Source organism: Trachurus japonicus, chromosome 18, assembly GCF_045865225.1.
Source record: "Trachurus japonicus isolate A0001 chromosome 18, Traja_1.0".
In the NCBI taxonomy this organism is placed as follows: Eukaryota; Metazoa; Chordata; class Actinopteri; order Carangiformes; family Carangidae; genus Trachurus; species Trachurus japonicus.
Genome location: NC_140924.1, coordinates 19,664,217 through 19,691,035, shown reverse-complemented (window position 1 = coordinate 19,691,035; position 26,819 = coordinate 19,664,217). Strand labels below are relative to the sequence as shown.

The 26,819-nt window shown below is 43.1% G+C and overlaps 1 protein-coding gene across 2 annotated transcripts in view; it reads right to left on the bottom strand.

The window, feature by feature from the left end:
• Positions 1–467: 467 nt before the first annotated feature.
• Positions 468–26,819, bottom strand: part of stim2b (stromal interaction molecule 2b) — a 41,733-nt gene continuing 15,381 nt past the window's right edge. The window contains exons 2-12 of one of the 2 annotated variants that reach the window (XM_085758913.1): positions 19,553–19,683; positions 10,473–10,584; positions 9,171–9,282; positions 7,397–7,512; positions 7,107–7,284; positions 6,838–7,015; positions 6,579–6,740; positions 5,255–5,355; positions 3,708–3,946; positions 2,520–2,763; positions 468–1,181 (exon numbers count right to left, since the gene is read on the bottom strand). In XM_085758913.1, the coding sequence (XP_085615039.1) occupies positions 560–1,181; positions 2,520–2,763; positions 3,708–3,946; positions 5,255–5,355; positions 6,579–6,740; positions 6,838–7,015; positions 7,107–7,284; positions 7,397–7,512; positions 9,171–9,282; positions 10,473–10,584; positions 19,553–19,683 (2,195 nt within the window). In that variant the 3' untranslated portion in view covers positions 468–559. The remainder of the gene's footprint in view (positions 1,182–2,519; positions 2,764–3,707; positions 3,947–5,254; positions 5,356–6,578; positions 6,741–6,837; positions 7,016–7,106; positions 7,285–7,396; positions 7,513–9,170; positions 9,283–10,472; positions 10,585–19,552; positions 19,684–26,819) is intronic. The other variant, XM_085758916.1, reaches the window with a different exon arrangement.

Below are 26,819 nucleotides of genomic sequence, written 5' to 3'. Positions count from 1 at the left end.
GTTTGTTTTGTTTTTGTTTTTTTTCGTGTGTGTTGCTGTTGCTACTGAAAGTGAGTTTCAAATATTTTCAGTAGGAACAGCAGACGTCGATCTGAGCGAGACAACAACAGTGAAACACTAGACATTGTGTGTGTGCTTAGAAATAAACTCATGGACTGCACCTTTAAGCCCTTTTAAAACATAGTGGCTTTTTTGGTTTTTCAACGCAAAGTAACATTAATAGAAGACAGCGGACGGGTCACACGCCATCAGCCAACTATCGTGACCTCTGATTGACCTTTTCCTTTGACCTTTGCAGGTTTTCCTGTGAGGCTATGAGTGAACTAAATAAAAAGGCATTATTGAAAAATAAGGCTACCAGCCGGGAGCGTTTTTAAAGGCACCCAGACTGAGCTACATTCCATCTTTGACGACAAAAAGAGGAAAATAAGAGAGAAAATGAAATGTTTTAGCTTACAGTGATGTCCTTTCTTTTTTTTCTTTTTTTGTAGTATTACGGCTAAAACAACTCCTTTTTATTTTATTTCTCTTTCTCTCTCACTATCTCACTCTGCAAGTTTTATTTCTTCTTCTTAAATAGGCTTTTTAATTTGGAGGAGGAGCGCTTGATTTTCTCTCCATTGTCGTTGGAGTCCTGGGAGGAGGTGCTCTGGAGCTTGTACTCCCTTCCCACACTCCGGCCCTCCGAGTCCAGGGAGGTCAGAGACGGGTAACGCCCCACGTTGGGCAGCATGCTCGCCGGCAGCTGCCCGAAGCTGTAGGACTTCTCCAGGATGCCGTTGTACATGCCCTTTCCCGTCGGAGAGGTGACACCCCCCTGCGAGAAGGTCGCGCTCTGGGACTCCGGGATGATGCGAGTGAGGTCGGGCGAGCCCCTGTGTCCAAACGGGTGGTGCTCCAGAGCCGGGGAGGGCGAGGTGGAGGGCGGGCCCGAGGGGGTGGTGGCCGGGGTGGGAGGGAGAGGCGGGGGCGTGGAGTCCCTGAGACTGCCGCTGCTGCTGCTGCTGTGGGTGGCGGCAGAGGAGGCGGACGCGGGGAGCTCCGAACTTTGGCTGAACAGCAGCAGCTCCTCGCGGGAGATCTTGCGGTAGGGGGTCTCCGAGCCCGGGTTGTGCATCTGCTTGCGCCCCATGGAGGAGTTGAGAGAGTCTGTGTCGGAGCTGCCGTCCTGAGCCGGTTCCCTGAGAGGGAGAGGAGAGAGCAGACACTCGGTCACGACTCACAGACGCTGACAATGAGAGCAGAAGTTTTGCAAAAGGGAAGAAAAGGAAAGAAATTGTCTGTCTGCTGTTTGGACGTCTGGGAGGTGGAGTGAATGTGAAGCAATTCTTTGTCAAACAGTGACATCTAGTGGCCGTGTGAGAGATGGGCAGCCTTCAGTGAAAATACCAGCCACTTTATTTACTTTACCACATTTCTACTTTTTTATAAGTTAACAATGACAACAAGGATCATCATACCTTCATTATTTGGATGGATTATTTGTCGCAGTACTTTTTCTGATTCACTTAAACTCTGTTTCCCATTTATTTTCATTGTTCTATCTTCAAATCAAATTGCAGGCTTATTTTGGTGGCTTGACTGTATTTGTTTCCATGTAACTGTGGCCTGACACAACAGGTGACATGTATCATTGTTACTTCTCCCATTTAAATGCAATCAAATGTAAGGCGCAGAATGTAAGATTTCACAGCACCAATGTGCTGTTGTAAGTATTACTGCAAACACGATGTATTAAGATGTCTATTTGACTGATATGATATTGAAAATGTGATATGTTTTTTACATCTCTTTTCGATGTATGGTACTTCGGACCCCAGGAAGACTAGCTTGTGCCATTGGCATCAGCTAATGGGGATCCTTTTAAATAAATAAACAATACACCCATATTTATTTGACATGGACCTCCATTACAAAAGGAAATGTTGGCCCCAAATAATCAGAACTGGAGAACTAACAGCTGTTAGGGCCACAAAAATGTCAATAATTTTAATAATTTACACATTTAAACCTGGGGTAAGTTATTAGTCTTCTATCAAAGGAGCACTGTTAGGTTTCATATTCATATTAGCTGCACTACAACGTACACACCTACAGGTAAATCTGGTCATAGGTTACTGAGGATCGAGGATTAGTTGCTATGTTTCAAAATAAACACAGGCTTCTCATCTCTTCAAAAAAACAGAACGAAAATGTATCCTGCCAGTCTTCAAGATTACAGGTGTGGAAACATGAAATGTTTTGGCAGTTTGTTTGTTTTGCGTCACTCTGACTGAAGTCACTCTCTGAGTTTCCTCTGGGTTCAGTCTGTACTGACGTATTAGTGAAGACGAGTGGGAATAAAGAGCAGGAGAGCACATGAAATCCTGCTTGTTATATTAATGAATCATGTTAGACATGAACTAATGATGGTGGATCATCATGCTTCATCCACATGACACCCAGAGAGAGAGAGAGAAGGTTACCAGATTGAACCCCCAAGCGTAAAGCGTCAGTGTGTATATGTCTGTATAAAACACCTGTGAGTCCAAACTGTAAAACCATTCCGCGGCGTTCCGGCCACCGCTACATACCCCCTCCTATCCGAGCTGAACATGATATGTTCGTCGTCTGCCTCGGGGTGATAGGAGAGGGACGAGCTGGCCATGGACAGCAGGTCGGGGTCCGGAGACATCAGCGAGGACTGTGGGGAGCTCAGCAGGCTCCGGCGGGAACGACACAGGCTGCTGCTGCGCGTCAGCGAGGGCCGGATCATCGTAGCCGCTGGAGGGAAGACGAAAAGGGTGAATGATAAAGAAACCATTGGGAAATTTGTGTCAAGATGCATTCAGGGTTCCCACTCTTTTTCCAGGACTTTTCCAGGACATTTTCAGCTGCTACAGTCTGACAGACATGTTATCACGCCATACACTAACTCATACCTTGGAGAAGTGTTCTTTTCCACAGTTGTTCCCTATTTTGTACATTTAACCCAGTTGTGGAAACAGGCAGCTAATTACGTGATAATGTCAAGAAATAGCCAAGAAATAACTGTCAATTTCATAGTAATGTCATGTTTTTCATAAAGGCAAAAGATTACACATGTTTTTCATGCTTAGAATTTTTTGGGAAAGGCCAGAATTTTTCTCCACCAAGTCGTTGCAATTGACTGTTGTTTCTTGGCTATTTCTTGACAATATCATGTAATTAGCGGCCTGTAAATTAAAGGGTTATGACAAATTTATCATATAACAATGCAAACATGTTGTTTTTGTTTTTAAACCACACCCACTACACCTCGCTGCTGCTCATCTATCTGTCACTCAGTAGAGGAGACTGCGGGAGAGAAAACCCTCATGCTCGCGGTCCAATACTGGAAACACTCATCAACTCAAAGGGCTCGCTAGGCACTTCTTTGGAAAATAAATCCTTGGTGGGAGCTTACACACTTATTCAATTATTACATACAAGTATAAATATGTTTATATTTTAATTGTGATAAGGATGTGATGTGATGTAAATATAACACTGGTTTCTGTTGTAATGTGCCCTACCTCCTAATAAAAATATCAATAAAAGAAATCCTTGGTGGGGTCGGTAGCTGATGTGACGATATATAATTTCCCAGGACATTTGACTTTTTTTCTCATAGTCCATGTGTTGCCATCACTGGAAAATTGATCAGCCATTTTCCAGGATGCGTGGGAACCCTTGCTGGCTTTACTTACATGTGAACTGTGGAATGATGGGAGGCGTGTCCTCGTCCAGGTCATCCACTCCTCCCGCGATGGGGTAGGGAGGCACCGACACTCGCGGCATGACCACCCAGCTGTGGTCGGAGTAGAGGCTGGCCGTCAGGCTCGGCAGGCCCGAGTTGTTGACGACTGGGAAGCCGCAGAGCTTCTCGATCTGCTGCCAGCGGTGGAGCCGCTCCCTCAGGCAGGCCGTCACCTCCGACAGGGCTTTTCTGGAAAAAACGCAGGACAGGAGGGTGTCACACTTTTCATCGCAGGAGATCACAAAGCTGATTCTGATCCATTTTGGCTCATGAGGTTTGACGCTGCTGTCGTGAAGGGAGGTTTGAATTTACTCATTTATCATTTTCTTTCTGTTTTTACTTTTAAACACAAAGGTATTCAGCAGGATCAGGATGTAACAGGAGGTCTGAGTCTATTTGAAATTAAAGAGATAGTTCAACATTTTGGCAAATTGGCCCATTGCCATAATCTCTATAGTCATAGCAGTAGGTTCATTACCTTTAATTGTCGGTGTAAGCTATTTTTAGAACGGTGGAGCAGAGCCGCTGCTCAGAGCTACGCTACGGAGGCTAATGGGATTTCTTGGTTTCCCTCATCAAACTCATCAAATACACAATCCAACAACTCCAAAACGCTCTTGTGGACCTGCAGATTCACCATGCTATGAGATAATAACGGAACGTTACGAGACAGAGTTGTTTTCAAGGTAAATTCATGCAAAAACGCTGATGCGCGTTCCCGTCGGGGGAAGTTTTTCAGCAATCAGTCTCTGCATTTGCCTCGAAAACAACTCCACGGCTCTGCTCAAATTGATGCTGAAAATGATGCTAAAATGATGAAAAATGCTAGCCTAGAAATCTAGACGCACCCTAGCGGCAGCAAAAATATTTGCTCCGTAGGTGGGTCTAGAAACGAGCCATAGGAACTTTTTGAGTCTCGAACACCGATTGTGTTCACCAATCACAGCGCTCTATCTGTTTAGAGAGTCGTTGGGCGGGCTTAACGCGATGGCGACATACATTTTAATTGGCTTGTCAGGCTAACGTCATCCTGCTCTTTGCTCTGATTGGTCGTAGCCCTAGCTAGCGCTACCCTATTGCGTGCAGAGGCAGTTTGAAAGACAGCCTTCATCCCGCCCCCTGGATTGAGCCGAGGTCTACCGGTCGTTTCCAGACTATACATTTTAGTGATATAGTCTGGCTTGTCAGGCTAGAAAAATGCTTTTTTTGTTGTTGTTGTAAACGACACCAGAAGCTTCACTCACTCTTACGCAGATGCTGTAGAATAGTCTATATACGTATGTACAGTATATACACAATCTGAAGTCACACATATTGACCACTACCATCATAATGATAACATGATTCATGCAAATCAATAGGTGCAGCTAGAACAGATGCTGCTGACAAATGCGGTCAAGGACAATGAATTACTCTGGACTAGATTTTCTTGCTGCCTTTCGTTTAACGTGTACATTAGTTATAAGTGTGTGTGTGAGAGAGAGTGTGTGGTCTCACTTTGCTTCTAGTATCTTGTGGTCCACCTCATCCAGCGATGAACTGTGGGCTACGTGAAGAGTACCGAACACAGAACTTCTCTTCTTTTTTATTTTCTCTGCCTGAAATGAAAAGAAAGAGAGAAAACACATCTTTACATGTCGTTCATCGTTTCTAACAAGAATTCCCTGTGAAGCCGAGTGAATAGTTTGCAAAAGGACGGGATGGGACTGGACTGGACGGCTGCCACATCCTGCCGACAGTGAATCCACCTTGCTCATCAGTTCACCAGCCAAAAGATTACAGTCGTGATTATGCGTGTGATATTTTACATCAGTACCAACACTGCCTGCCTGCCAGGCCGCACCACGCTGCTGCTTTTAAACAATGCTGGCTGTTCACAGAGAGAGAGAGCAGACTGATGCACCGAGCTTCATCTGCAGCCTGGCACCAGCAGCGTAGTGGCAGCAGGAAACACAAAACACTACAAGTTACAACTACATGTACTGTTGCTCAAAGTGGCGAGGCGAAAAAAAACGTGGAGGTCTGATTTAAGCAGCTTTGGTTGTTTCCTGCCAGTCAACACTCAGGGCATAATTTGAAGGATGCTGCAGTGGCAGTGTGTCTTTGCGGGTTAAAACAGAACTGGGGACGACTTCAGTATGTGTTTCATTATTTTAAAATACATTAAAATGCATTGATAAATCAAAATCAGGGTTCAATATTATCGATGAAGGACTTCACGCCTTTATAGGGCGCTCATTTAAATACTTGTAAATTCAAAATTTTCAATCTTGGACCATGTTTAGAGTATTAAGATGAATTCACTGTATTACATTAAAGACGCAGAGCAGAAGAAAAATGCAAGAATGACTCTAAAAAAACAAATAAATATATAACATGCCTATTTGTATCTATAAAATAAACGATAAAAAAGATAAAGTTATTGCACAATATTTTACAGACAAGGAATAAAGCCAGGGAAGGTTATTGCAGAGTTGAACCTGATTTGAGGCCTGTTACTCACACATAACCATTTTTGTTTCTTTTTTTTTTGTGTGTCAATGATGGTAATAATTTAAAAAATATTTTAAAACACATGGATAAAGTTGTTTTTTAAAAAAAAGCAAAATTACGTATTCTGAAGTTAAGTACTCAGCTTAAACTCCAATGACTTGTTTTATCAGAAATAAGTTACCAAAAAAAATCCATCGTACTGTATGTAAAACTGATAACATTACGCTGATGCAGAAGGCTCTAAATCAGTCCCCGTGTCCTCTCCGTGACTGGTAGCTGCTCATTTAAAGCTCTGCAAGTCTGTGTTTTCAGAAGAAGAGGAAGTTACCTCGTCTTTGGCGACGCACAGCTGAAACTCTGCGCTCTGTTTCTTGATGTTGTAGTACTGAACCTCCACCTCGTGCGTGAGCTGGAGCCACTTCTGAAGAGCTTCAGGCACCGAGCGCTCTGACTGCATCTCCTTCTCCGCTCGCTTCAGAGCCTTCCGCACCTGCAACAGGGAGGAAGGCAAAACATCGGGGGTTGACTTTAGTTCAGTCGAATACACTGCGTTGTTTATTGTTGTGTTTCAGTGGAGGAGGCCGTACCTGCACCAGCTCCTCCTCGGCGTATTTGAGGCGGCTCAGCTCACACTCGGCTCCTTCCCGCAGCTCTCGGAGCCTGTGAGCTTCCTTTTTGGCCCCAGTGATCTCATCCCTCATTTTCTGCTCCAGGTTTTGCTTTTCCACCGCCACCGTCCGGTTCTCCTCCTGAGCTTTCTCCAGCCTGGAGAGGAAAAAACAGGAAACAAGTTGATGCATTTTTCACATTTGAATCCAATTCTGTTTTTGTTTTTTTCTTCTTTTCTCCGTCTTACCGGCTCTGCAGGTCTAAGAGGCTTTGCTCAGCCGTCTGCAGGCTCTCCAGGTCCTTCATCATCTGAGAGATGTGCACCTTGCTGGACTTGTTTTGCACATAAGCAAACCAGCAGCCCCCAACACCGATCACTATGGAAACCATCAGGACGAAGTCTTTCATCCAGTTGTGCTGTGGACCTGCAGAGGGAGAAAAGTTGCTTGCTTTTAAAAATACTCAACATCTTAACAACATTTCAGGCCTCCAACATATTTGACTTTAATGACTAGTGATGGTGCTGTTGATACTTACGGAGAGGAGGACCGAACAGCACTGCATCCAGCGCCTTTAGGTTTAGTTTTTGTTTATGCCGCTGGTCTAATATCTTCAGCTGCATCGACATAAACGACGGTTCATTTGCCGCTATTCTAAAACATGAAGGGAGAGAAACAACATTTAGAGTGCATCCGATTTAGGTTATTTCAGTTTCAGTGGGCATTATCATAATTATCAACATGTGCGCAACTTAATCCTCCTTAAATGACTGTAAAGTAACTGAAGTGGAAGGTAAAGTTTGAGGTCATCGTTAGGCCTTATGTGACCTCAGTACTGGTTGAGACGAGTCACTAACCACAAAACCTAATGCACTATAAATACGTCACTATACGTACAATATAAACAGTACAATATACAATATAAAAAGTCACTTTAAAATGCACTGTTGCCCATAAAGTTGGAATCATTTTGCTTTCAGACCCATTCCTCTTTTTATTCCTATTTATACACATCAATTATCACCTCTGACATACTGAGTCCCAGTTACCAGTTTTGAGCAGATACACACTTCATCAATCAAGAATAAATCACATTGTCACAATAATTTCATGAGAAGAGGTAAAAAAAAAAATCCAACTTTATGGGCAACAGTGTCATGGTAGTTAAAAAGCATGGATGGAGGTGAATGGAGAATTGTTAGTATTTTCCTGGTTGTTTCACTTTTTGAATTATTATAATTTGTGGACAATTTGACAAATTTATAGTAAATGTCCCCCGTAACCATTTCAAACTGCTCCAGAGGTGTCAAACCTGACAGAAAATAAATCCTGAGAGAAACCTGATGGATGATTGAATCTCGCCTTCCTCCGGTCTCGGTCTAAAAATATCTGTATTGATCTCAAAAGCCTCACATCACTCAAATCCTACTAAGAACTACAGGTTTGATTGAGCGCCTGTGGGTAGGATGTACACGCACAGGAACATGTATGGATCTGGCTCTGACACTGAATAATCCTCATGCCTGGCTTGACCCTACGAGTCCACCGTGTCCTCATTTTCTTTTTTTTCTTTTTTTTGATCAGGATGCCATTGCCATTTCCTGGGGGCGTGGGGGCAACATGCAGCAGCCTGTTGAAACTGTGCCCCCTTCGCTCTGACATCATTAATGAGTCAACGTCCATCAGTCGTGTGGCGTAACGTGAAACCTCTCAATAACCCCCCCTCCGGTCGACTCATGCCGTACATGCAGTCTGCAGCGGGTCACATTCCACAAGTGTCCCCCACTAACGTCTGACTTTCTCTGCTAATGTCACTTCTCACATTATGTCATTAACCATTTGATCCCGGGGCTTCTGCGCAAAGGCATTCTGGGAAGAGACTTAAATTGTCCCAAAGTCGACAACTTCACTGTGCATTCAAAAAGCACTTACGGGTTGTGATGTTGGCTGCTTTTGAGATCAAGTAACACAAAAAAATGGCCTTCAAAATGAAAACAGGCTTCAGAAATCTTTTCAAATGCAACAAGGTGAAGGATCCACCTGGTTGAGATGAGTCAGTTTTCCCCTGCGCTGCCTTTTACAACCAGCAGTGGGCAGCATTAAACAGAGCAATGAACTCTGAAGGTGCCTTTGGATGATGATCATAATATTACTGCTGCTGTTAATCACCAGCAGTAACAGGAACATCTTCATTAGAGGCAAAGATCTGACATTCAGCACCTGTACCATTTGTCATGAGGGTGGAGGACAACAACAAATCACTGCTTAAGTCCTGTAATCGATCGTAGCGAGCAGCAGCAGCATCCACTAACCGAGGTAACGTGTTCCCCGTGACCCGGAAGTCCCGGAAGTTCTTCTCGTACTGCGGCAGCTCCACCGACTCCTTCAGCCACTGCACCGTGTCGTCCATCGTCCAGTTGTGGACTGAGGGATGGAGAGAAGAGGTGGAGACATTACGTTATGTTTCAAACATTTAGATGTTGCTTCTACAAAGTTCATAAATAAACAATTGGGAGACATGTTACGATCCTTCATTTATGACTCCTTGAATGACATAAGGGTTGGACCCCCAATAATGGGTCAAGGAATAGAGAAATACTTTTGTTTTTGTATTTATACAACTTTGAACCTTAAACTTTCTATTTACACGAAACCACCTGAGAAACATCTTGAAGCGACTTTGGTGTCTCACATTCAACATTTCATTTCAACTGGTTGAACATGTAAAATATACTGTTTGTCATTTGTGTTATCTATAGCTGTTGTCCTGCAGGTAACAGAGAAATCCTGCAGGCTGCATGATAATTTTCTGCTGTGTGAGTTTATTTCAAACACTGAGGGAGCATGAGTGCATGTTTAAAAAAAAAAAAAACTTGTTCCAAAACCACTTAGCTCCACACATATTTCCAAAGTGATAAACAAACACTGATGCAAACAGGCTGAGAGAGACAGATTTGGGTGGTGATGATGGGAGTGGGGGGGGTCTGTGTTTGAAGACAAACCTCAGATTTTGTCCCTATCTGAAATTCAAATGAGGCTGAAAAATTCATCCACAGGAAAAGTTTGTGTGATCAAAATAAAAAAGTAACATCAATTGCCCTTGAGCAGCTTAATCATTAAAATAATAGCAGTAAATCACGATTAAAAACTGCTCTGAATTGCAAATGGGCTCCTTGACTAAATAAGCCGGTGAACATTAACGAGTGTCTCGTTTCCTCAGACTTTTAGATCCCATCCTTCGTTCTGGGTAAACACACCCTGAAGTGGACGTCATTGTTCAGTCTCTCCTCCAGAGCAGAGCTTTCAGAAGTCCACTTGAGTTTTTTTAGAGACTTTGGAAAAGTCACTCAAGGTGGTGAGGAGGGTTTTCCCCAGGGGACCCTCCACAAGCGGTTTTTTGTTTAACTGCTACATGAGCTCAGCACAAGTCTGTTAAGAGGATTTGGAATATTTATATAGTTAGGAGGACTGTGCCACTGCTCTCAATAAAGGAAGTCTGAGGGTGAAAGGTTGGAAAATAAAATAATCCTCCTCTCTGCCTTTTTCCTCAGTGAGCTTTTCTTCTGTGTGTTTGTGTGACTGGTGTCCTTGTTGTAGTGTAGAGACAGTTTTACCTTCGGAGGTCTTCCAGCCCTTCCACAGCTCCTCCACGGTGATGTGCTGGTCTTCACGGTGCAGGTTGCTGTGTTTGTTGGTTTGCTGCTGCTTCATGTCTTCTATTATAAACTAGAAAAAAAAAGAGGACAACAACAAATTAGAGAGTTTTTTTTTCAGATGTCACAAGTTACATTTATGGGTTTTGTTTTAAAATGACTGAATTTCTGTTTGTCTGTGTATGTCCATGTGTGGCTTTGACAGAGGGTGCTGCTGCAGAAAAGTTGGCTTTGCATAAAAGTCTGGCTTTGGATCACACACACACACACACACACACACACATACACACACACTTTCTTTTCACTCTCCTTTCTTCCTTTTAGGGACTTTGAAAAGAGAAAGGCACCATGCACTTCCACCTGTGTGTGCATTTCTGTGTGTGTCTGTGTGTGTGTATGTGTGTGTTCAGTTTCCGGCTCTCCTCTTCTGGCAGCTTTAAAGAACTAAATGCCCCCGCAGGAGAAAAAAAAAACCCATAGCAAACAGGCCGAACCAACAAAGAATTGCCAGAACACCAGTCGCATAAACAAGAAGCATGGCTGACAACCGGACACCTCAAGGCATTCATCTCAGAGCTGTGTGTGTGTGTGTGTGGCATCAACACACACTGTGTATCTCGTGTAGGCAGCTCCTGCATCCTTCCTGTTTTTGATAACTCATTAGTCTTTGATATTAACTGCAGTGAAGTGCAATACTTGTCATAAACACACACTGACATTCAAATTTTAAAGCAGCAGCTAACGTTAAATTAAACATTTGCATTATTTCTACACTTTGAGGAGAAACTTTATCTACAAAATGTCCTAACAAGTGCAAAAATACTGTCATTACAAACTGACATCAAAAGTTAGCATTACTTTCATTTTTAAATTGGGTGTGAACTAAGCTAACGGTTTCCCCTGTTATCTGTCTTCATGCTATCTAAAGCTAAGCTAACCTTCTTCTGGCTACAGCCAATTAACACAACGATAATTTGTTATATTTAGTGGGAGCTGAGCTAACTTATTCCCCTGCTATCTGGCTTAATGCTAAAACTAGGCCACAATCCTCTTGGCTAACACCTAGCAACAAAGTGTACAGGCCTGAACCAGTTTCCCAGCATGCAAAACTATTCTTTAAATGTGTTTAAATCAAGTAAATATAGGCTACCTGAGACGTTACAGTTCAATTCATGAACAATTTGTGACTATGTAACAAAAGGTAACGATTTACTATTAATTATCAAAACATTGTAAGGTAGCAGGAAGTATGCAGATCTGTTGTTGCTGTTTAAGGACACACACACCAAGTGAGGCGTGAGCTGGTTGGACCATTAGCAAAAATGCTCGAACCAAAGTGTAAATTCACAGAGGAAATGAAAGTTCCTGAGTTTTGTTCTGTTTGTAGCGCCGGTGCATAATGTCTGTGCAATGTCAGCGGCAAATAAAAGGTGCCACGAAGTCGGGGAGTACAAAGAAAAGTACAAGTTGAAGGAGAAAACTCATCAGCGGGAGTATTTTTAAATCATGTTTAAAACTGAACGCTCGTGTCTGTTTTGACATTTCACACCGCTGTGAATCATAGATACAGATCAATGACTTTCACGTCTGACTTGATGAGAATGAAACAGCAGCACGCCCAGATTCCCTCACAGCTTGAAATATGTCATGTGCCTGCAGTAAGACACAAGTTATCATCGACGCTCCGCTGCACCAAATCCCCCCTTCAAACAGCCCTCAAAGCGTTTAAAGATACACGACGAGCAACTTGCACTTATGCCGACATGGAAATGCACAAAATGTGCAGACGTGGCAGTCTTCTTTTTTTCTCAAAAGAACCACCGGCACTTTCACACATGTCCACTGTGTCAACGCAGTCTGACAGTGAATACACAACGGTAGTCAGGTGTTGAGAGGCCGCCTGTTAGAAATGTTTCCAGCTCTGTGCACATTTTATTTCCTGTCACAGGAAGAAAAAGAAAATCTCTGAGATCATAATTAATTGTCCTCTGTGAGAATCACTCCTGGCACATGCTCTCATTTAAATATATTCTAATCACTTATCACCCATTTAAGAGATAGAGAAAAAGAGCACAGTGTTGGATGTTGCACAAAGGGTCAAAGAGAGAGGACAACACCCATGTGACGTGCTGAGGACGAATCTGAGTCTCCACCTGATATCAAACAGGGTGCGCCTAATGGTGACGGCTGATGAGTGCTTTTATCAGCCGTGTTAAGTCCGCCTTCACACACACACACAAGCCTGGTTGGCGTGTGTGTGTGTCTGTGTGTGTGTGTGACATAAGATTTTGAACAAACATCCAACATGCATGTGACCAAGCCGTGGGAAAGATATAGGTGGCAGAGCTATGCGTGCAATGTGGTTCTACAGTAAATATCTGAGGCCGGGAAGTTGTGTGTTTGTCAGGAAATTACTTTACACCGGACATTTACCATGATTTGTCAGTGTGGTTGGGTTTTGAACTTGAATGCAGCATGACATTAGTTTATTAAATCTAAAAACTAAACTTCAACTTCATATGCATTGTCCCTTTACACAGGGGTCCAATTCCTATTTTTGGCATTTTATTAGTGAACATGATAAAAAGGTTTGATTAAAAGGGGATTCAGGGAGTTACTAGTATATAACATGTCTGATATCTAGTGTCAATCCATATCAAGTGTTGCCGAGATGGAGAAAACTTTGCTGTCTGCGCTGCTCGCACGGCTCACAAGGTAGTGAGTGGAGATAAAGAAATTCATTACACCCCCACCTTAATGGATTGATCCAATCTAACCTTATTATTACGCCTCATTATATATGGATCATGCAACGCTTACTGAACAGAGGCATTTGTGTACTCAACACTGATAAATACAGTGACAGAGATAAAACTACAGGTTCATGCTGAATCCTCATAATCCCAGTGTAACTCTCGATTTGTTGTGTAGCTTGTGTCTGTCCATGTCAGAGGATTTTCTAAGGGAGTCCATTTGGAGTCTGAAAGGCTCTTTGACCAGCAACATTAGTGGACAAAATACTCAAGAGAGGTCTTAAAACTTTTTTCCTCCTCTCTCTCTCTTTCCTTTCACATTCTTCTTTCACAATACGAATGCAAATGAGTTCTCTCTCTCTCTGACGTCAAGCCAGTAATCGGCTGAAGGAACCAACTGTCTGCTGAGTCACCGGAGGGACCACAATGTGTGCACGACGAGTCCAAACAAATGTCTTGCAAAGCCCTTAATGCTCGCTGTACTGTACTTCTTGTGGAATGATGAGAGGCAGACGGAAACCAGAGTAGGAAAAGTCTGCATTTAGACTTCAATGTGAAATTCATTTTTTTGTAAAGAAGCATTTTTAAGATCCGTTCTGGGTCGATTGGTGCCTTTGCCACCTGTCTTAGTGCTTGAAATGCAACATCTGGCCACTTTGTTGTGTAACAGACCACTGATAAAGGCTCTAAGTAAAATATTTAATCCGGAAAAGAAAGATAACTTGACTCAAGAAAATAGAAAAAGACAACAACAAAAAAAGACGCTGAATGATTAGAGCGTTAAAAATGGCAGTAATTGTTTTGAAGTGCTTGGTTGCGGGCAGCCCGGCGGAGCAGTTTTGCATCTGGTCAAAGGCAGCTTTGTGATGTTTTATGGAGTCATATAAAATATGTGGTGAGCCTTTGTGCGGTCGCCTCGCGGCCTCTGTGGTCGAGCGTTTAGATTCGAGTGTGAAAGCTGTGATAATTACAGCCACGACACGGAGCCTGTTGAAATGTCAAAAGAGGCAAAATTAATGCAAGAAAAAACTGATGAAGACATTAATATCTACACACACACACACACACACACACATACAGGGCCAGCATAGACAGAGTATGACACATAGTCACACACACACAGACACGGTGGCAAACAAAGACATATTTGTTCGCATCGGATTCCAGACTGGGGGTAGTTGGCCGAGTTTGAGACTCTTCCCATGAGCCTCTGCTCTCGCCAGCAGTCGACTGTGACTCCTTTCACCCCCTGATATCGACGGTATCAGCCCATCTGTCCACATCTACTCAACTAATTTACTGCAGGTTATTACATCCATCACCCGCCATCTATCATCATAAGGCCAAAATGAATTTACTCCACGATATACCTCCACATTAATCAAATCCATTAGATACGTGAAATTGCAGATTAACTGCAGATTTGATTAATTGTTATTAATGTGCCCTAAATTTGGGACTGGGGGAAAAAAAAGAAAGAAAAAAAAAGTTTGCTGTGCTTGGATTTGATTTATGCAACACTCAAACTACTTGGAGCACAACTGATTCATCACACATGACAGCTGGGCAGCTTCAGTTGTGAAACCATCACTTTCATTATCTTCCTCGTGCTTTTTTACATTTTTTTATTTTGCAAAGCCCCCATTATTTAACCCGAGATCAAAGAGGGTGTCTTTGCATAACTCCTTGTCAGAAGTTAAATTAAATTGTTTTATCATGATGTTCTTAGAGCACCAGAAGTCAGTTCTGTCTTTTTTTTTTTCTTTTGAGGGATCCAAAATTATGAAACTCAAAGTTTTACTAAAAGTTTATATGTATCATATGGATTCAGGTGTTTACGGATAAAAGTATCAGATGATACACATGTCTATTTCTAGCTTGAGGTGCCAAACAAATGAGCTACTAAAAAAAAATCCAATGTTCTATAAATAGAGCTGATAGTGTATGCATCATCACACTGACCTACACTGACAAAAAGGGGAAGTGAGTGGGCTTTCTTTTGTGTTACTCACTCATCATTTAAAAAAAAAAAGACATATAACAGCAGCATCTTCTAAAAATAAGAATCCACTAATAAATACGCTGCCAGCCTTTTATTTACAGTTTGCTTTGGTAAGAGAGCGTTTCCAGTAATAAAAAATAAAAAAAAACTCCAGTGACAGAGATGTCTGCGGATTATCCAGAGTGTTCTTCAAAGTGTTTTTTTTTTTTTTGTTCAGGAAGAAATAGCTCAACGTTTTGTCTCGGTTCACAGCAGGAGGCTGCGAGGGGAACGTTCCCTCTCCGCAGAACATTCCCAGACGAGTCAACAAACACCTTCGAGAACCTTCTGCGATCCCTCCTGTCTAAAGATACCGCCGAGACCCCCCCACCCACCCAATGTCGTCTGATCACACTGACCTAAAACATATATACACGGAGCGCTTGTACAGATGTAGGACTTCAACGATTCCACCCAGGTCTGTCAGGAACTATTAGAGCCCAGCACATATAACAGAACCCCCCTTCCCCACTCCCCACTTTCATGTCGGCTGAGGCTTTCGCAGTTTCAAAGTGATGCAACACGATCCAGCTGAACGTCTCCTTGGCAGACGGGGCATCGCGTAGCCCGAAGCAACCGCCACCAACCCCACAAGGAGGGGACGTGCACCTGCCGTCCCCAAAGACTGGGCAGAGGAGCAGACCCCCTTGAACGTCACTCAAACCCCACCACCACCCCCCCACCCTCCATGATCGTGCCCAGACTCATACAGTAACCAGAGACAGGATTGTGCCTATCAGGATTACAGCTGGATTCGACTCCTAATCAAATTCTTCCACGGTGGTCCAATTACAGATGCTTTTAGAAGACCGTAAAAAAATATTACTATTGGTTTTGAGGCTATTAATACACACGGGGAGTGAATTCCTGTTTGCATTTATTCAGCATGATGTTTTTTGATCTGACACCAGCTTCAGGGATGACAAAATCTATGATAAAGCTACTAAAAGTAGCTACTAAAACTGCCAAAGTCTACCTTTTTACCCCCATCACGCCGATTGATTCTGACAAAGATCCACCTGCTTCGCTTCCCCTAAGGGCTGTGTCTGTGCGCTGCTGTGACTCTGCTGCTCCAAATATCAACTTCAAACAGCAGTCAAAGCCTTTCTTGTTCACCGGGCCGACTGATAACTCTGTGCCCGTGACATGTCGGTGGATACTGTAGCCGTAAAGGGAACTGAGAGACGCGTTGGCCCTGCACCGCTTCCTTGTTTGCTCTCACTCTGCAGCCAAAGTTTAAACAGGTTTAAGCACACACAAGCTGGAGGGGACTTACTACTTAACTTACTGCAACCTGGACCCAATAGTAAAGCTTTTAAAGTGCATCAAATGAATGAAATTTAAAAAAAAAAAAGAAAAAAAGTCATGGTTACATTAGCATGTGCTAGCTTGCAGAAGCTAATCCGAAGAAAGACATGACATTAAATACAGTACTGTAGGCTATATACACAGTTTGTCATGCAGTTAATCACACAAGAAGTCGATGACTCAGCAACCATCCACTGATACGAACTGTGAAACATGAGTAGATGTTAATATTTCTGTGGGGGTTAATTTCCCTGTAGCTTGGCAACGCCGACTGCTGTTAAGATACGGAAGGATTTTAAAGATTAAAGCAAATGTTACATTTCAGCGCTGCCAGGTAACTCACATGTGACTGATAATTTCCTTTCAATCACAAAACTGATCCTGTCAGCTACAATACAACACCTTACTTCATTATGGCGCATAAATGAGCATCAAAAATACCATTAAGAAGTTTGAAGCTAATTAATTCATAGCTGAAATCCCTGGTAAAATCAAGGAGAATGGTTTACACCATTTACTAGACTCCAGGAAACCAGAATACTGTCTTAATCTAACTAATCTTAATCTCTCTTGTTTTTTGTTTTTTGACAATGCTGCTGCAAATGTACGGAAAGTTCGAGCACCAAGCCACTATAGCCACAAGACTGCTTTGAACCCATGTGTCACACGTGGTCAGGTGCTGAGAGACCAACAACTTTTCCGGCTGCAGAGTTTGATCATTTTCATCATCACTTAATCTGCCATCATTTATTGTCTCGATTATTCTGCAAAGAATAGCAAATAGCAAAAATGAGAAATGGCAAAAATTCACATTTGAGAAGATAGAAAAGCCTAAAAAAACAACACACGTTTTTTTTAACTTAGCACCAAAAAATTTATTGGATTGGAAAGTGAAACACACGAAAAGAAGCCAGACCTCTTTATCCTCCATCAAATTCCTCATAAATTATCTCCATTACTGCTTTACATGCTCTACAAACCCAAACAGGTAAACATAAGCCAAATGCCAAATTCCCCCATATATCTCCACCAGCACAAGAATCTCTGAAATGCGTGTCATGAAAAACTGGATATCCTGACCACGGCTTTAACATTACAAATATGGCCTTCCACTCATCTGAGTCATCCTCTTAAATTTTAAGTAACGCAAGAAGAAGACGCCGACAACGACGATGAGGAGGACGAAAAAGCAGTGCCACAGGGTGGTGGGTTTTTGTTGTTGTTGTTGTTAGCCGAGTGTAAGGTTTCAGCAATGAGGGTCTCGGCCCCTGAGAGCCACATGAAGCCCGACCCAGACGCCTCGCCCTCTTCAGGACCAGGACCCTTCATTCCCCAGAAGTGTGTCACTCCTTTCAACTCGTCAGTGCCAGGAAGAAATGCTTTTGGGTGAAATTCGATTCAAAGTTACATCAAGACCCTCAATTAGACTCTTTTTTTTCTTCCTTGAGTCAATCTGAAGAAGTTTATTTAATCACAAGTTTTCAAACGGCTGCACATTTTATTAGCTTTCGGTCTTTTTTCTCGATATAAGACAACCTGGCTCTGGAAGTCCGCTTGTTTCAGGTTCGCACAACGTTGTCCGTCTTCTCCCAATAAAAGTAACTGATAGACAGCCACTAATTTGGTGAAAGGTGCATCCATCATGTTATGAAACCATTGCTCTGGCTGCCAGCGGAGCTCAAGAGAAGGAGCTTGGAAATCCTCGGTAATGAGCGGCGGCCAAAAACAACTTTGTGTTTTTTTTTTCTGCTGGGAAGAAGAAACGCACACGTCTCATTTGCCTTATAAAGACAAAGGGTGAAAGCGGGTTCAGGAGGGGCCGTACGTACGTGGCCCGCCGCTTCGTCCGAACAGAATCGGGGGGTGAGTTACACACGCACAGACACACACACACACACATCTGACTCATTGTGGGCCGGGGGCCAGTTCCAACACTGCAGCCCTCGGGGGTCTTTAGACAGGACTCATATAGGATCCAGCTCTTTACTGAGGCGTCACCGCAGGGCTGCAGGGTATAACTGTTTCTCACACCAGCACTTCTCAGCCAGTTAAAAATGACTCCTGCCAACACACACACACTCTCACACACACAGAAAATGCAACCAGGGTCCCGAGTGGTTTCTTTTTGAACGTAAGAGGTCGACGATTACCCAGAGACACGCAGGGCACGGCGGGTCAGAGTGGTCTCAGATGTCAGGCCGAGCCCTCTGGATACTCACACAAACCTGCCTCTTCTCTTTCTACACACACACACTCACACACACATGATGCACCATTGTCACTGCTGTCGTCTTTCACCTGCACAAACCACACTTATACATTTACCAAGTCTCAAATTAAGGCCTGTCTTATGCTAATAGTTACACAGTGGTGTTTGTGCATGCATCGATCAAATAAAACGATATTAAAAATCAATATTTTGTCTGTAAAAACACATTAAGTACGTGCGTGTGAGTGTGTTCCAGAGGTCACGACCGCGACGGCACGGCTCTCTCCGTCGATGTCCAAAATTATTTGACTTCTGGGACGGCTACAGAGCCCGGCGCGCTGCTTACAGGCTGTTAGTCAGTGTTTGCTCTGTAAACTAAATATTTACTTGTATGTGGTGATCCACTTTCAGAGGTGACAGCAGAAGTATTCCCATGTCAACACTTAAGGTTTAACAAGCGGTTGGGGTTTGCTGGGCTAACGATATAAGAGACAGTGGATTTATTCTTATTATTTTGTTTTGTAGAGATGGTAACAAGGGAAAGTGGTCATATGGACAGTATGGGAGCTGCAGCGTGGAAAGCAACACCAGCAGCGTAGATGTTAAAGTTAAAATCATTCTTATTCACGAGGCCATGACTTCAGGTTGGAAACTGTCACTTTAACCCTTGTGTGTGTTGTTTAAAGCCAACATCGCCCTCGGGGGCCTATACACTCCTGATGAAGCTCACCTCCACACTCTCGTTGACCTCTATTCCCCCGTCGTTGTCGTCGTCCAGCTGTTTGTGGATGTGCCGCAGCGCCTCCAGGCTGAAGCGGTCGGCCTCGCCTATGCACGGCGGCATCACGGTGAGACAGGGGTCTGCAGAGAGAGAAACAAAAAAATAAATAAAATATTCACGTCAGTCAGATGTGAAGGGTCAGGAGAGGGTTAAACTGCACCTGGGGGGAAGTTTACACAGTGAGCACACGTGTCAGCAGTGGACACAACGGCAATTAACATAATTGGCTTTGGGTCAATTGCTTTCAACAGTGTGTGTGAGGTGTTAGCAAACAGTGGGTGATAAACTAAAGACAGGGCTGATTTTTAAAATGTGAAGCCGTGATGATGCTGAATCAAGAATGAAGATGCTCGTCTGCCGCGCATAATGTTTTGAGGATAGAGACGGACTCAGACAAAGATGTCTCCACCCTCAACGTGAGGCGTCACCACACCCGTCCTCCTGGCATTTAGTGAAAAAAATGCGCTCCCACTTCCTTGTGTGATTTGGAGGGAGGACAAGTTGTGAAATGAGTTTCTGAGCCTTTTTTTTTTTTAGCTGCAGGGACTCCTCAGTCATTACATTACTCCAACAAGTAAAACAAGTTCAAGCCTCAGTCTCACAGATGTCACCAATGTCACTAGAAAACAAAAAACTTGGATCTCCCACAAGGGCCCTGAAGCTAAATATGAAATTTGCTGATTTGAATTTAGAGACTGAAACTATTTACCAAATGATTAATTAGAAATATGAATAATCTTGTTGGGAAGCAGCTCAGCAGCAGACAGTCATTGCTCCTGCTGCACGCCGTCGTGTGCTGTTGTCATCTCTGCAGCGTCCCCACGGTACCACACCACCACCCGCCCTCCTCCTTGTTTTTATTCAGTCCCAGTGGGGAAGTGAGCCCATTACTTCAAGCCTTCCAAGCAATGGACAGTTTGAGCTGGCCAGGAGCCAAACTGTCTCAGTGGAGCCACAAACACACACACACACACACACACACAGATCTGAACAACTACAGAAACAGTAAATTATACACAAACACACACATATAAAATCAAAACCACATTTTAATAAGATTTAAGTCACAGTCCTCAGGATCTCTCCATAAACTTGGTGCACGAGGACGGAGCACTTTTCAGAACTTATAGCAGGTTGTTAAACAAGTCGTGCAAGGCCTAACGCATAATGACGCTGTCTGTCTGGCAGCGAAAGCCGCGCAGCACTCGAGGCAGAAACATCAAAACCCCAGACAATGAATAGACGTCTGCAACATGAACCCAAGCAAATGCGTCGGTCATTTCATGGCTGTCTGAGGAGCTATATCGGTACAATGGAAAACTTAAAGAATGCGAAAAAGTGACGATCAGTAAATCAACTTTACAGCGTTGAAAGCGTTCACTCTTTGTGAATTTCACAGCTTTTATGTGAATCAAATACAACTCCACAACTCAAAACTATTTGTTCTTCGATGTATGGATTTCTAAAGTACAAATTATCACATGCTGTTACAACATAAGTTCATTTCTAAAAATACATTTCTTCACTTTCTTGATGAGACACAATGAAAGAAATGACACCACTCATGGCTGTAGGCGTACAAACAAAGCTACAGCTAGCAGCTAGTTAGCTTAGCAGCATAAACACTTTTTATTTGTTAATTAGCTTATTGAGAGTATCAGTTATCATGTTATGTCATCACAAGTATAAAACATGAAGTGCAAAAACAACACTTTTGTAATCTTTAAACAGTAGGGTTAGGGTTAAAGGGATAGTTCAACATTTTGGCAAATTGGCCCATTGCCATAATCCCTATAGTTTTAGGAGTAGGTTCGTTACCTTTAATTGTCGGTGCACATTTACCACGCTATGAGATAATAACGCAACGTTACGAGACAGAGTTGTTTTCGAGGCAAATGCAGAGACTGCTTGCCGAAAGACTGCCCGCGACAGGAACACGCATCAGCGGTTTTGCATGAATTACCTCTAAAACAACTCTGTCCCATTAGCCTCCGTAGCGTAGCTCTGAGCAGCTCATGGCTCTGCTCCACCGTTCTAAAAATAGCTTGCACCGACTATTAAAGGTAACAAACTCCTAAAACTATAGGGATTATGGCAATGGGCCAATTTCCCATAATGTTGAACTATCCCTTTAAGATAGTTAGTCCCTGTTTTCATGCTAGGCTAAACTAGCTGCTAGTGTGGTATCCATCTACTCGTCTAACTCTTGGCAAGAAAACAAACATGTTTTTCCTAAATTCCTATTATTCCCTTCATTGCTTTCTTAATAGCCCTATTTGAAAACAATATTCACACTCAACAGAGCCAAATATAAACAAAAAAAGGCAAAAAGAAGCTGCAACTATTTTAAATACATGAACTTGTGCAGCCTATAGGCCGCCGTGTGGCATTTTCTGTGGCTTTTTGAAGTGGGATCTGTTTACTGTAGACTTGACACATTAGTTATAGAGCTGCCACTTGGCAATCCACAGGAGTAGCAAAAGGAGCCATTTGATTGGACGAATGCCCGGTCTAAGTTTGGATGAGCGGGACACTGGGGAGGATGTCCGACGTGTCAAATGAAGAGACCAGTATTGGCAGCAGCAGGGGCCCGCGACTGGACTTGAACCTCACGACAAATTGAGCGATCATTTGTTCTTGCGTAAACAGACACAGTCGGTTGGAGCGAGCGTAAAAAACGCCGCGGCTTTAAATCCTCCACCTGTTGACATGACGCTGACCAAATGACTCCACTGGTGTTTCGAACGAGCTGCAGCGAGTAGAAAAACGACCAGCTCGCTGGCTCCTGGCATGACAACCCCACTGGCCTCCACCAAGCTGTCCAGAGTACCATATACAGTACATGCACATATCATAATTCCTCACTTATGCACTGCAAAAATAGACATAAAAAAAACACTTCAGTGTGCAGCCTTGCTACGAGACCCTAGATGGAAAAGTGCAGCTATTAAGAACAGGAAGTATTATCAACATAATAAAGCTCTTCCAGATTAGCTTCAGTTTAGCTGTGTCCATCTGTGTCCTGTCAAAAAGCATCTGATGCTTGAGAACAAGTTACATAATGAATTTGCTTAGCTTGCCAGGCCAGTTTACATAGCTTACTTAGCCTGCTGTTTGCATAGCATGCATATCTATTCGGCTGTTTGGTTATTTAAACAGGGACAAAACCCAAATACTTTACTGGCGTTTGACACACACACACACACACACACACACACACACACACAGATGGTTGTGCGTCCTTTTATGAGTCTCAGTTTCACTTTTATTCTCTGTTTTGCAGAGACGTCAGAATCAATTACAACTTTCAATGACGTTGATGTTCTTTTTTTCTTTTTTTTTTTTACTCTTCACTTCTTTGTATACTAGTGGCCTAATTCTGTTCTACATGTGAGCAGAGATCCCTCCGTGAACTGATTTGTCTTGTGAAGTGCACAGACGAGAAGATAATTGTGAGATAAAACAAAAGAAAAAGTGCTGTCATTCACTGACAGGATTTAGGCTGGCCCTCCTAGGGTGAAAAACAGAAATGTGACAGCACCATCGTTTCCTTCCCAGGTGTCCTATTTTTATTTTTTATTTTTTTTCTTTCCTCTTATGTCTGAGGATGTTACGGGACACTTGCAATGCACCACCGCAAAGAAACCATGTGACAGGAAGCGGCTGCCGGTGGTGACCCCCAGCGTTCCAGGGGGACGCACGCTAAAATCAAAACAGCCGGGAGAAGCGGTCCCAAAAGATGACAAAATTGGAAAGCACTGGGTTATTTTTAACCCGTCAGGCTCCCAGTTGTCAGGATGTAAGAGCTCAACAATGGCAGAGGTCTCCCTCACTCAAACACGCATGCAGATGTTAAGCACACACACTCACAGTGGGCAAACACAAACAGGAAAGCGGTCGTACAGTAACTCAGTTTGCTGTAACTCATAAAATGCGTGCAAGCTGTCACAGAGTGCGGCGGCGGGTCTGGTTCAAAAGAATCTGATAACAAAAGCATTTAGCTGTCAGCTACTTCCTTCAAAGTGAATTCCAGCACTTCTGGATGTATTTTTTATTTTCTTTTTTAACTCTATATGCATGTCATTAAGACAGCTCAGTCTTTTTTTCTTTTAGCTTTTTAAGTAGGTGACAAAAGAAGCAATAAAAAAGAGGAGTGTGTGGTTGTCTAATGTGTTTACTGTGACTTTTTTGGGGACTTCCTTGAACCAGCTCCCTTGTGACATGCAGACATCATGTTTATGCCACAGACGAAGCTAACTCGCCTCAATTCTGGGCGTGCGTGCGGTCTGTTCTGTACGTCTTCAAAAACCCGTCAGCCGTGGTAAACATCTTCTCAAAGGTTTGATGTGTAAATGTGACAGAAATGACCACAGAAGGAGACACGAGTTTCTCTGCACTCTGTTTCACCTCAAACTGACAGAACTGTAACTTCTATTAATAAAACTGCTCCAAAAAAGACAAGAAAACTTCCACTAAGAAAAAAGAAAATGACATCAAAGATCCTGCAGTAAATCTGAAAGATGATTCTGCTGATAGTTTATATTATATGTAGTGAGGGAGTTGGAAATTACTGAGAGATTTCTTGATAATGACAAGAAATAACAGAAAATGCTACAAAAAAGACGACACAATGTGCAATAATTATAACTAATGGACATGTTTCAATGACCATTTGATCAGATTTTTTGAAAAATTCAAATCCAGTGAATGAGATTTCACTTTTTTGTTTTAATAGAAGAATTAAACTCTAAGATGCTGCACAGGTGTCACAGCATTGAAACTTATTTAAACTCAAACACTGCCATGTTCATTACTTTCACACCCAAAAAATACCTGAGCAATCGTGTACACAGAGCATGAGTTAGTCAGTGCAAAGAGGAAATAGATTGTCTTCTGTGCAGTTGATTTCCCTCACACATAAGACTTTCCCAGGACTAAAATGAAGCCAAGCGTTTCCAAAAATCTCAATTTTCTCAACTCAAAAGCTCCAAATTAGTGCTGATCTGATGGCTGGAGGACATGTCAGAAAAGAGATGTGTCTTTTTGTGGATGTAGCCTTGGAGGAATATCAGTCTCTCATATTTCACAGCAGGGACGCATGGGTGTTTGGTCACAGTAACAAAAAAGAAGGTTAGACTTTCATCAGCAGGGACTGAATGGACTTGGGGGCATCGAGACATCTTGTCAGCCGCTGGCAGCCACCAGACTAAAGCTCTCTGCCCAGGAGGAGGAGGGGGAGGAGTACATCTCATTTCAAGCCGCATCTTGGACGAGGAGCCACATTCAGTGTAAGAGTATCCAGGCTTTTGGGGAGGGGGAGCGGGTGTGAGCAGAGCCGACGTGAAATTAAGATAGCAGGATGTGATGGGTTTGACATGCGACTCTGGGGAGCCAAGAGGACTGAAGCCGTCTCTTCTTACCATGCAAACCGCTCAAGATTTTTCCCAGTGTCCTCGGCTATTTCCTGCTCTCAGACATTCTTGCACAGACATTGTGTCTGTCTCGTGTTTTCTCGACATAGCGCACGCGTCTCTCTTAGACAGACAACAGAGACGCGACGTGTACACGGCCACGACCTTTCCAGCGATGGGGGGGCCGGGTGGCGTTACAGTGGCGGCAAGCAGACTCGACCAGCGACCGGCAGAGCAGGACGATAGCGATGAGGAAGCAGATGACAGAACGTGTCAGCGAACGCGCCACATTTTAAGACTGATGAGAGTCAGATCGGGGAGTTTGACCCTTTTTGCATGTTCAGCCCTCAGAGTGCGACCATGTCTCAGAAAGGCTGCCTGGATCAAACTGTATCAGGTTAAAAAACCGTAATTGCCTTGAAAATCAAATAAACATTGGGAAAGCACCTAAAATCCACAGCAGATACTTCTGTTGAGTAGTAAACTGTTAAAAACACGCATCATGCGTTCATGAAGAATTTCCCTTTGCACCTCACATCCCATGCAAACACTGCTGCGAGCAGCTGGTCTGGTAGGTACAGCATGTGTGTACACTGAGGGCTTCAAGCTTCATCCATCGTTACTCAATGCTGCAGCCGCTGTCCAACAGGGAATCACTTTACTGTATATGTATTATACACTCTACCTGCTCATGGCCTGTGAAGGGCTTCCTGTTAATGTTAAGGATCTATACATCAAAGCTACTGTTTCATTTTATTGCAGACTGAACAGTAAAACTATTGATGAGAAAGAAAAAATGACCAGAAATCGCAATAAAAGACGTGTCATCATCAACATATTAAAACACATGCAAAAATCCTATTTGTTTCATTTAGGTGTGTGTGTGCAGTTGAAAGATGAACTCGGAACAAAGTGATGGATGAAACTTTCCTGTCTGCGCTGCTAGCATGGCTAACAAGATAGTGGAGATAAAGAAATTCATTAGACTCACATTAATGGATTGATCCAATCTAACCTTATTATTACGCCTCATTATATAAGGATCATGCAACTCTTACTGAACAGAGGAATTTAGGCCTGCAACAACACATAGCTCTACTCTGACAGTGATCCCAGTTGGTTTACCAAACAGGGAATCTACTGCAGGTTAAGAAAGTGAGCTATCCCTTTAATGGTGCTGAGACCATGTTCCTCTACATCAATGTCAATTATAGGTATAAACACAGAAGCAAGAGGTTAAATAAATAAATAAAGATGAAATTCACAGCAGGTACGTCATTGTTTAATGTTCCCTGTGGACATTTTGTTTTGGTCACTTGACACTTTCTTTTCAGGAGTGGTTGGGACGCTCAGGTTTCACCTTTAAACTTCCTGGAAAAAGCTATTTTTACTCTATTATATTGTCAAACACAAAGTTTGGGTTAAAACTATAGAACAATGAACAAATAGTCAAGTTGACTCTGAAAAAATGTGTTATTTCCAGACACATCTTTTGACTTTCCGGGCCGATCAGCCTTCTCCAAAAAGCTTGGACGCTTCCAATGAACCTGCCACATGAGTCCCGTCGCTGTGATGTAACAACAGCAGCTACGAGCCGAGTTCAGGAGACGTGGCGCTTGAATGTCACTCGGCTTCTCCAGCCGTTCTGCACCTTTCTCTGTCCAGTACATTACCACAGGGTGTCAGCCATGTCAGCAGATCATTAGACCCCCTGGCTCTGAGCCAGACCCTCATCAGCTTTCACACGTCCACAATGTATGTATGTATTTACCACGCGGATGATAAACGAGATGTTCTGATACGTG